Genomic DNA, 12,025 nt, shown 5'->3' with positions numbered 1-12,025 from the left:
GAACTGCAGCTCTTGAGGGACCGTGTTAGGGAACTGGAGCTGCAGATCGCTGACCTTAGCCTAGTCAGGGAAAATGGGAGAAAAATTGACAGCAGTTATAGGCAACTAGTTACACCGGGGCATCGGGAGAATGACACGTGGGTCACAGTTAGGAGGAGTAAAGGGCAGAGGGGTAAAGTACAAGGGAGGACTCCAGAGGTGTCTCAAAATAGGAAGGGGTTGGTGACAGGTGTGAGAGGGGAGGGGAGTGGACAGTTAGAAGAGGGGTCACCTGTGGTTGTCCCACTCCAAAACAGGTACATTGTTTTAGATAGTGTGGAGGAGTGTGCCTCTCCAGGGGTAAGACACAGTGACCAGGTCACTGGCACACAGTCAGGCTCTGTGGCCCGGAAAGGGAAGAGAGGGGTTAGGAGAGCGATAGTGGTGGGGGATGCATCAGTTAGAGGCACAGACAGGCGATTCTGTGGGGGCGAACGGGACTCCAGGATGGTAGTCTGCCTACCTGGTGCTGGGGTCACGGATGTCTCCGAGCGGATAGGAGGCATATTAAAAGGGGAAGATAAAGAAACGGATGTCATTATACACATTGGTGGAAATGACGTAGATAGGAAGAGTAGGGGGGTCCTAAGAGAGCAATTCAGGGAGTTGGGAAATAGGTTAAAAAGTAGGGTCACTAGGGTGGCCATCTCTGGGCTGCTCCCAATGCCTCGTGCCAGTGAGGCTAAGAATAGGGAGTTGGTTCAAATGAATGCCTGGCTAAAGGACTGGTCCAGGAGGGAGGGCTTTATTTTCATAGACCAATGGGAGGTTTTCAGGAGAGGATGGCACCTGTACAAGAGGGAGGGGTCACAACTAAGTTGGAAGGGCACAAATATCCTGGCTGGGAGCTTTGCTAATGCAGTTCGGGGGGGTTTAAACTAGTATGGCAGGGGGGTGGGGATCAAACTATTAGGTCTATAAGTGTGGTGGCTGGGGACGAGCTTGGGGCTGGGACAAGGCTGGCAAAGAAGAAGAGCACTCTGGGGGAGGACGACCTCACTGAGCCTGGGGGTCTGGAGTGCTTATACTTCAATGCAAGGAGCGTAGCAGGTTAAACAGACGAACTTGGGGCCTTAATGCGCACGAGGAATTTGGATGTGGTTGCGGTGACAGAGACTTGGTTGAAAGAGGGACAGGACTGGCAGCTGAATATTCCAGGGTACAAGTGTTTTAGGCGAGACAGAGGAGGGGCCAAAAGAGGTGGGGGAGTAGCGGTATTGGTTGGAGAGCATATTACAGCGGTGCAGAGGGAGGACAATTCGGAGGAGTCGTGTAGCGAGTCACTCTGGGTGGAGCTTAGAAACAGGAAAGGCGCAGTCACTATGTTGGGGGTGTACTACAGGCCCCCCAACAGCCCAAGGGAAGTGGAAGAATGGATATGTCAGGAGATACTGGATAGGTGCAGGAAATATAGGGTTGTTGTAGTGGGAGACTTCAATTTCCCTGGTATAGACTGGAAATCGCTGAGGGCAGGGACTCTGGATGGGGAGGAATTTGTAAAATGTGTACAGGAGGGTTCGTTGGAACAATATGTGGACAGCCCGACTAGAGAGGGGGCTATACTGGACCTGGTACTGGGGAATGAGCCCGGTCAGGTCTTCAAAGTTTTGGTTGGGGAACATGTGGCAAATAGTGACCACAATTCTGTTAGCTTTAGGATAGTGATGGAAAAGGATGAGTGGTGTCCCAAGGGTAAGGTGTTGGATTCGGGGAAGGCTAACTTTATTGGGATCAGGCAGAAATTGGCAGCTCTTGATTGGGAGAGGCTGTTTGAGGGTAAATCCACATCTGGCATGTGGCAGTCTTTTAAGGAACGGTTGTTAGGGCTACAGGACAAGCATGTGCCTGTAAAAAAGAAGGATAGGAAGGGTAGGATTAGAGAACCGTGGATAACCAGGGAAATTGAGGGACTGGTCAAAAGGAAAAGAGAGGCGTATGTTAGGTCCAATCAGCTAAAAACGGAGGGAGCTCTGGAGGAGTACAATGAAAGTAGGAAAATACTCAAACGGGGAATTAGAAGAGCAAAAAGGGGTCACGAAATGTTCTTGGCAGACAGGATTAAGGAGAATCCCAAGGCATTTTATTCATACGTTAGGAACAAAAGGGTTGTTAGGGAAAAAATCGGACCTCTCAGGGACAAAAGTGGGGAATTATGCTTGGAGCCCAAAGAGGTAGGGGAGATCCTAAATGAATACTTTGCGTCGGTATTCACAAAGGAGAGGGATGTGTTGACTGGGAGTGTCTCGGAGGGGAGTGTTGAACCGTTGGAGAAAATCTCCATTACAAAGGAGGAAGTGTTAGGTTTGTTAGAGAATATAAAGACTGACAAATCCCCAGGGCCTGATGGAATCTATCCAAGGCTGCTCAGGGAGACGAGAGATGAAATTGCTGGGCCTCTGACGCAAATCTTTGTCTCGTCACTGGACACAGGTGAGGTCCCAGAGGATTGGAGTATAGCCAATGTGGTCCCGTTATTTAAGAAGGGTAGGAAGGATAACCCGGGTAATTATAGGCCGGTGAGCTTGACGTCCGTGGTGGGGAAGTTGTTGGAGAAGATTCTTAAAGATAGGATGTATGCGCATTTAGAAAGGAATAAACTCATTAAAGATAGTCAACATGGTTTTGTGAGAGGGAGGTCATGCCTCACTAACCTGGTGGTGTTTTTTGAAGAAGTGACCAAAATGGTTGACGAAGGAAGGGCCGTGGATGTTGTCTATATGGACTTTAGTAAAGCATTTGATAAAGTCCCTCATGGTAGGCTAGTGAAAAAGGTTGGATCCCATGGGATAAAGGGGGAGGTGGCTAGATGGGTGGAGAACTGGCTTGGTCATAGAAGACAGAGGGTGGTAGTGGAAGGGTCTTTTTCCGGCTGGAGGCCTGTGACTAGTGGTGTACCGCAGGGCTCTGTATTGGGACCTCTGCTGTTTGTGATTTATATAAATGATCTGGAAGAAGGAGTAACTGGGGTGATCAGTAAGTTTGCGGACGACACAAAACTGGCAGGACTTGCAGATAGTGAGGAACATTGTCAGAGGCTACAGAAGGATATAGATAGGCTGGAAATTTGGGCAAGGAAATGGCAGATGGAGTTCAATCCTGATAAATGCGAAGTGATGCATTTTGGTGGGAATAATGTAGGGAGGAGCTACACGATAAATGGAAGAACCATAAAGGGTGTAGAGACGCAGAAGGACCTGGGTGTGCAAGTCCACAGATCTTTGAAGGTGACGTCACAGGTGGAGAAGGTGGTGAAGAAGGCATATGGCATGCTTGCCTTTATAGGACGGGGCATAGAGTATAAAAGTTGGGGTCTGATGTTGCAGATGTATAGAACGTTGGTTCGGCCGCATTTGGAATACTGCGTCCAGTTCTGGTCGCCACACTACCAGAAGGACGTGGAGGCTTTGGAGAGAGTACAGAGGAGGTTTACCAGGATGTTGCCTGGTATGGAGGGGCTTGGTTATGAGGAGAGATTGGGGAAACTGGGGTTGTTCTCCTTGGAAAGACGGAGGATGAGGGGAGACTTAATAGAGGTGTATAAAATTATGAAAGGCATAGATAGGGTGAACGGTGGGAAGCTTTTCCCCGGGTCGGTGGTGACGTTCACGAGGGGTCATAGGTTCAAGGTGAAGGGGGGGAGGTTTAACACAGATATCAGAAGGACATATTTCACACAGAGGGTCGTGGGGGCCTGGAATGTGTTGCCGGGCAAAGTGGTGGAGGCGGACACACTGGGAACGTTTAAGACTTATCTAGACAGCTATATGAACGGAGTGGGAATGGAGGGATACAAAAGAGTGGTCTAGTTTCGACCAGGGAGAGGCGCGGGCTAATTGTTCCTTGTTTCTCGTTTCAAGGCTTCATTCTATGATCATCTTGCTGGTGCCAGTACAGAGCGAGACTGCGGATAGTTGGGAACCTGTCTCGGGGGCAGGGAATTCATATGGTGTTCGTGGAAGTGGAAATGACTAGGGTTGGGAAGCATTTTCCGATCAGGGCCATTGTGATCTCCTGGACTCGTTTCGATCGTCTCAGGGGGTCGGAGAGGAATTTCCCAGATTTTGTTTTCCCCATATTGGCCCTGGGGTTTTTCACTCTGGGTTTTCGCCTCTCCCTGGAGATCACATGGTCTGGAATGGGGGGGTGGGGGTGAGTTAATAGGTTGTAATGAACAAAGCATCGTAGCTGTGAGGGACAGCTCGGTGGATAGGATATTGGTATGTAGATAGGCTGGAAAATTGGGCGGGGATCCTGGATTCAGGATTCAATCCTGGACCGGGGAGCGGCGCGGGCTTGGAGGGCTGAAGGGCCTGTTCCTGTGCTGTATTGTTCTTTGTTCTTTGTACAGGATAGGCATGTGCCTTTAAAAAAGAAGGATAGGAAGGGTAGGATTCGAGAACCGTGGATAACCAGGGAAATTGTGGGATTGGTCAAAAAGAAAAGAGAGGCGTATGGTAGGTCCAGGCGGCTAAAAACGGAGGGAGCTCTGGAGGAGTACAAAGAAAGTAGGAAAGAACTCAAACGAGGAATTAGAAGTGCAAAAAGGGGTCACGAAATGTTCTTGGCAGACAGGATTAAGGAGAATCCCAAGGCATTTTATTCATACGTTAGGAACAAAAGGGTTGTCAGGGAAAAAATCGGACCTCTCAGGGAAAAAAGTGGGGAATTATGCTTGGAGCCCAAAGAAGTAGGGGAGATCCTAAATGAATACCTTGCGTCGGTATTCACAAAGGAGAGGGATGTGTTGACTGGGAGTGTCTCGGAGGGGAGTGTTGACCCGTTAGAGAAAATCTCCATTACAAGGGAGGAAGTGTTAGGTTTTTTAGGGAATATAAAGACTGACAAATCCCCAGGGCCTGATGGAATCTATCCAAGGCTGCTCAGGGAGACGAGAGATGAAATTGCTGGGCCTCTGACGCAAATCTTTGTCTCGTCACTGGACAGGTGAGGTCCCAGAGGACTGGAGGATAGCTAATGTGGTCCCGTTATTTAAGAAGGGTAGGAAGGATAACCCGGGAAATTATAGGCCGGTGAGCTTGACGTCCGTGGTAGGGAAGTTGTTGGAGAGGATTCTTAGAGATAGGATGTATGCTCATTTAGAAAGGAATAAACTCATTAACGATAGTCAGCATGGTTTTGTGAGAGGGAGGTCATGCCTCACTAACCTGGTGGAGTTTTTTGAAGAAGTGACTAGAATGGTTGATGAGGGAAGGGCCGTGGATGTCGTCTATATGGACTTGAGTAAAGCGTTTGACAAAGTCCCTCATGCTAGGTTGGTGCAAAAGGTTGGATCTCATGGGATAAAGGGGGAGGTGGCTAGATGGGTGGAGAACTGGCTTGGTCACAGAATAATATTTTGCTGTCAAATAAATCTGTTGGACTTTAACCTGGTGTTGTTAAACTCCTTACTGTGTTTACCCCAGTCCAACGCCGGCATCTCCACATCTTGGTCACAGAAGACAGAGGGTGGTAGTGGAAGGGTCTTTTTCCGGCTGGATGCCTGTGACTAGTGGTGTTCCTGTATTGGGAACTCTGCTGTTTGTGATTTATATAAACGATCTGGAAGAAGGTGTAACTGGGGTGATCAATAAGTTTGCGGACGACACAAAAATGGCTGGACTTGCAGATAGTGAGGAACATTGTCAGAGGCTACAGAAGGATATAGATAGGCTGGAAATTTGGGCAAAGAAATGGCAGATGGAGTTCAATCCAGATAAATGCGAAGTGATACATTTTGGTAGAACTAACGTACGTGGGAGCTATACGATAAATGGCAGAACCATAAAGGGTGTAGATACGCAGAGGGACCTGGGTGTGCAAGTCCACAGATCCTTGAAGGTGACATCACAGGTGGAGAAGGTAGTGAATAAGGCATATGGCATGCTTGCCTTTATAGGACGGGGCATAGAGTATAAAAGTTGGGGTCTGATGTTGCAGTTGTATAGAACGTTGGTTCGGCCGCATTTGGAATACTGCGCCCCGTTCTGGTTGCCACACTACCAGAAGGACGTGGATGCTTTAGAGAGAGTACAGAGGAGGTTTACCAGGATGTTGCCTGGTATGGAAGGGCTTAGTGATGAGGAGAGAACAAAGAACAAAGAACAAAGAACAATACAGCACAGGAACAGGCCCTTCGGCCCTCCAAGCCCGCGCCGCTCCCCGGTCCAGGATTGAATCCTGAATCCAGGATCCCCGCCCAATTTTCCAGCCTATCTACATACCAATATCCTATCCACCGAGCTGTCCCTCACAGCTACGATGCTTTGTTCATTACAACCTATTAACTTACCCCCACCCCCCCATTCCAGACCATGTGATCTCCAGGGAGAGGCGAAAACCCAGAGTGAAAAACCCCAGGGCCAATATGGGGAGATTGGGTAAATTGGGGTTGTTCTCACTGGAAAGATGGAGGATGAGGGGAGACTTAATAGAGGTGTATAAAATTACGAAAGGCATAGATAGGGTGAACGGTGGGAAGCTTTTCCCCGGGTCGGTGGTGACGTTCACAAGGGGTCATAGGTTCAAGGTGAAGGGGGGGAGGTTTAACACAGATATCAGAAGGACATATTTTACACAGAGGGTGGTGGGGGCTTGGAACGCGCTGCCGGGCAAGGTGGTGGAGGCAGACACACTGGGAACGTTTAAGACTTATCTGGATAGCCACATGAACGGAGTGGGAATGGAGGGATAGAAAAGAATGGTCTAGTTTGGACCAGGGAGCGGCACGGGCTTGGAGGGCCGAAGGGCCTGTTCCTGTGCTGTATTGTTCTTTGTTCTCTTTGAACCAAAATCTTCCTGATTCCGCTGTGGGAATTCTGTGCACTGAGCCGCAGGTGACCCAATGACAAAAGCGTGGTTAATATTCGGGTGGGTGGTGGGAGGAAGCTGCAACAGCTAAGTGTAGGATTGCTAGTCTTTAATCACCTTATTCTAAAGGACTATCGTAAACCTTTGGACTCTAGGACCCAGGAGCAAACTCAAGCTGCGGATCGGTTTATATTTGAGTCACGTAAAGGTGTTTGAGCATTTTGTTATTTGCTTCGGAGCTGCAGATGTTTTCCACGATGAGGTCTCTGCTCATGAGGTGGTTCCTGCTGGGGAAGGATTGTGCTGCTGGAAAAGGAGGTCACCTTGTAAGCTTTCACCACCCTGCCATCAGATACTCCTCTAACATCCCTGTACCTTCAGAGAATACAGCCCTCACATCCAGACCCATTCACCACATCCCGGGACGCAGCACCTGGAGCACAATTTACTGGCTTCTCCTCAAAGGATATTTCCACAAATTGCATCGATTCCAGGTAAAGCGGGAAAGGAATCCAGCTGGGGTAGGTGAACGGGGATTGGGATCACCTGGGGTAGGTGAACGGGGATTGGGATCACCTGGGGCAGGTGAAGGGGATCAGAGACTCACCTGAGGCAGGTGAACAGGGGTCAGGGACTCACCTGGGACAGATGAACGGGGTTCAGAGACTCACCTGGGACAGGTGAACGGGGATCAGAGATTCCATTTAAGGATGTTCGGTGCCCAGATCTAACTTGGTAATTTAGTAATAATGCAAGATGAAGTTGAGATAATTGTGAGGGGCCAATGATTGTGTTTGGGACATTGATTGCCGACATTTCTTTTCTTAGATAATAGAACACAATCAGTTTGGGCCGTTATGGAGAACAGGGCAGAGTGTGAATGTAGCAGACAGCAACTTAATCGAGCAGATTTTACGTCAGGAAGGAAAGTATCCAATGCGGGCAACTGTGAACATTTGGAAAGAACACCGCATAATACGTGGATTGGCAAATGGACCCATTACTGCGTAAGTCATCACGAACCTTATGGTGTGGATATCAGCAGGAGCAAGTTTGGACACGGCTGAGAAACTGGGCATGGTTTTCAATTGTTGCTCCCAGGGGTTTTGGGAGCTTGGTTTTTGTGTAAAGATAACCCTGGGTGTAGTAGTTTATAATGGAAACTTCAGATGGTATTAACTCTGCTAATAAACCTCATATCACATAGAAACTACACTGATCTCACACACACACACACACACCCACATACACACAGGCACACACACACATACACACACACACACCCACATCCACATACACACAGACACACACACCCACATACACACAGACACACACACCCACATACACACAGACACACATACATACACACACCTACACACATACACACACACATACACACAGACACACACACACAGACACATACACACACACCCACATACACACAGACAAACACACCCACATACACACAGACACACATACACACACACACCCACATACACACACACACATACACACACGCACACAGACACATACACACACACACATACACACACACATACACACACACGCACACATACACACACATACATACACACACACACATACACACACATACACACACATGCACACAGACACACACACACATACATACACACAGACACACACACACAGACACACACATACATACACACACACACATACACACAGACACACACACACATACACACACACACTCACATGCACACAGACACACACATACACACACACACATACACACAGACACACACTCACATGCACACATACACACACATACACACACATACATACACACACATACACACACACACACACAGACACACACACACATACACACACACACACCCACATACACACAGACACACACACCCACATGCACACAGACACACACACACATACATACACCCACATACACACAGACACACAGACCCACATACATACACACAGACACATACACACACACACCCACATATATACAGATATATACACACACACACACACATACACCCACATACACACAGATATATACTCACACACATACATACACACAGACACACACATCCACATACGCACAGGTAACACACAGCCACACACACACACCCACATACGCACAGATATATACACACACGCACATACATACACACAGACACGCATACCCACATACACACAGATGCACACATGTACTCCCATATACACATGGATACACACACAGACATACATACACACACACACAGACATACACACCCACATACACACAGATGCACACACGCACTCCCATATACACACAGATACACAGACAAACAGATACATATACACATGTACACAGACAGGTACCCAAAGACAGCACAGGCATACATCGATAGGGACATATGGACAAACACAATGGTACCCACACTATGGTACACACTTACTGAGCTGTATTTTAGTCTCCTCTGGGGATAGGGAGGGGGTGGGAGGTGGGTGGGGGGGCTGTTGTGGGGAGGGGTATTGCCTGTAAATGGTGAGGGAAGGTGGGCCACGCCATTTTGCCAGCAGTGGCAAAGGTAGACATCTCACCAACAAGGTGGCCAATAGAAGGCCTCTTCCTGTCACCACTAGCATTTTAGCAGTGTCAGGTTGGCCTTTTGCTGCGGTGAGTCGCTGCCAGGTAGCCCCTGGCAACCTCCCTGGAGACTGTGAGTGGGTGTCTTATTCAGGCACGCTTGCCAGACCTGGTCGACTGGCTTTGATGCTCTGAGACCTCACTTATCTGATTGGCAGGGCAGCATCTTTCCAAGTGCAATCTCAGGAGTGGCCACCGCTCCCAATGGTGCCACTGAGCTGCCGATTCTTTGATTGGCTGGTCGTCTGGGGGCAGGTGGCTGTCCAGGAAGGACCAGCATCTCCGATGCCAACAATTGGTTGTCTGGAACCCTGTAAATTGTGGCCTTGGGGTTCTGCAAATGGCTGGGATGGAATTGCCCTGAGATTCTGGCCCATCATTGGGACGATGAGAATAATATTCCAGTGTGATCAGAGAGAATTTCTGTGCCTCAATATCCTTGAGAGAAAGATAACATAAGACAATAAGTGAGGGGGTGAGAGAAGGACATGGTGAAGTAGATAAATGTACATGAACTAGGAGCAGGAGGAAGGCCACTCGGCCCCTCGAACCTGCTCCACCATTCAATAAGATCATGGCTGATCTGATTGTTATCTCAGCCCCACATTCCTGCTGACCCCCCCGATAACCTTTCACCCCCTTGCTGTTCAAGAATCTATCTCTCGGTCTTGGGAACATTCAAAGCCTTTTGAGGAAGAGAATTCCAAAGTCTCACAACCCTCGAAGAGAATTATTTTCCTCATCTCTGGGTGACCCCTACCCCCGCCCCCCCCCCTCCCCCGCTCCCCCCTCACCCCTATTTTTGAATAGTGACCCCGAGTTCTAGATTCTCCCATGAGAGGAAAGATCCTCTCCACATCCACCCTGTCCATACCCCCTCAGGATCCTGAGATGCGTAGGTTAGAGGGATTAGCAGGTAAAAATGTGGGGGTAGGGCCTGGGTGGGATTGTGGTCGGTGCAGACTCGATGGGCCGAATGGCCTCCTTCTGCACTGTGGGGTTTCTATGATTCTATGATCGGATAGATTTCAATCAAGTTGAAACCATTGGAAGATTTTAATTCTCACACAGAAGCAATGCAATGAAGACAATTAATTTCTGGAATGTTTTTGTGGTAGTTTTTGGAGCTTATGTTAAAACTGGAAAAGGAATGGGCCATTCTGGAATTAGTGACGGATAATGGATCAAATTCATGAACAATCTGAGGTAAGTTGTGAGCATAGTATGGGTGAATTTGACTCTGGGTTCGAGGGAGGGAGTTGATTGCAGTGAATTGGGCTGATGTGTTAATGAACAAATCCACAAACTGTGGGATGTTTTCACAGAACTCTTTGGTGCAAACCCCAAAAGCAGTAAACACCCCAAAAAACAAAAGGTCCACTTGTGTTGTTAAGAAGCCACGGTCAACAAATGAGGTAAAAGACAGCGGCAAGCTGAAGTTTCGTTCAGTTCATTTATTATTAAAGAATAGGAACAGGCCCTTTGGCCCACCAAGCCTGTGCCAATCATGTTGTCCTACCTAGACCAGCTGCCTGTATCCCTCTATACATTAACACCGCAATGAAGTTACTGTGAAAATCCCCTAGTTGCCACACTCCAATGCCTGTTCGGGTACACTGAGGGAGAATTTAACACGGCCAATCCCCCTAACCAGCACATCTTTCAGACTGTGGGAGGAAACTGGAGCACCCGGAGGAAACCCACGCAGGTGTCCATTTTAGAGTAATTCTTTCTATATAAATATTGAGTATTGCTGAAAAAGAGGCATGTCAAAGTTTTTCATCTTGCACTTATCAGGACAATTCACAAGAATACTGGAAAAACAACAATTGATACAGTCTGAAAAGAAAGTGTTGATTGGCTGGCAAGTAGACTCTGATTGGTAGATGTGTTGCCATGGAGAATACACCAGGTGACAAGCTTTGTTTTATATTTAAACCAAGCTTGACCCTGATTGGTCAAGGCATTATTACCCTGAGGAATGAGTCAGCGAATGGCTGTCACTTATTTTGTTCAGTGAAAGAGGCGCAGTGTGTGTCTATCATCTATCCAAACTATTCTGACTAATGGGCAGGACAGGTGTCCAAACTGTCGACAACTGCCTTGTAAATCTTTCTTTGTACCTCCTCCAGTCTCTGTAATCATTTTACAATAGGGAGAGCGAGGAACAGTGCAGAGCAATGCTGAGTGTGATCTACTCAAGGTTCTGTCGCATAACCTCCTTTGCCAGTCAATTCTATTGCGCTGGAAATGAACGCCAGTTTTTGGTTGACCTATTTTTTAATGACCTTAACAACCTGTGTCCTTGCTGTAGAGGGAGTGCAGCGAAGGTTTACCAGGCTGATTCCTGGGATGGCGGGTCTGTCATATGAGGAAAGACTAAATCGGTTAGGATTATATTCACTGGAGTTTAGAAGAGTGAGAGGGGATCTCATAGAAACTTATAAAATTCTAGTAGGGTTAGACAGGGTAGATTCAGAAAGAATGTTCCCAATGGTGGGGGAGGCAGAACTAGGGCTCGTAGTTTAAGGATAAGAGGTT

General features: G+C 47.9%; 1 protein-coding gene across 1 annotated transcript in view; it reads left to right on the top strand.

Moving 5' to 3' along the window:
• The first annotated feature begins 7,060 nt into the window (after nucleotides 1–7,060).
• Nucleotides 7,061–12,025, top strand: part of LOC144503449 (sterol 26-hydroxylase, mitochondrial-like) — a 30,487-nt gene continuing 25,522 nt past the window's right edge. Inside the window, exons 1-2 of the mRNA XM_078227771.1 lie at nucleotides 7,061–7,340; nucleotides 7,675–7,853. Coding sequence (XP_078083897.1) covers nucleotides 7,092–7,340; nucleotides 7,675–7,853 — 428 coding nt within the window. The 5' untranslated portion in view covers nucleotides 7,061–7,091. The remainder of the gene's footprint in view (nucleotides 7,341–7,674; nucleotides 7,854–12,025) is intronic.

Source organism: Mustelus asterias, chromosome 14 (assembly GCF_964213995.1).
Source record: "Mustelus asterias chromosome 14, sMusAst1.hap1.1, whole genome shotgun sequence".
NCBI lineage: Eukaryota > Metazoa > Chordata > Chondrichthyes > Carcharhiniformes > Triakidae > Mustelus > Mustelus asterias.
The sequence above is the reverse complement of the archived record's forward strand: the minus strand, read 5'-3'. Positions and strand labels throughout refer to the sequence as shown.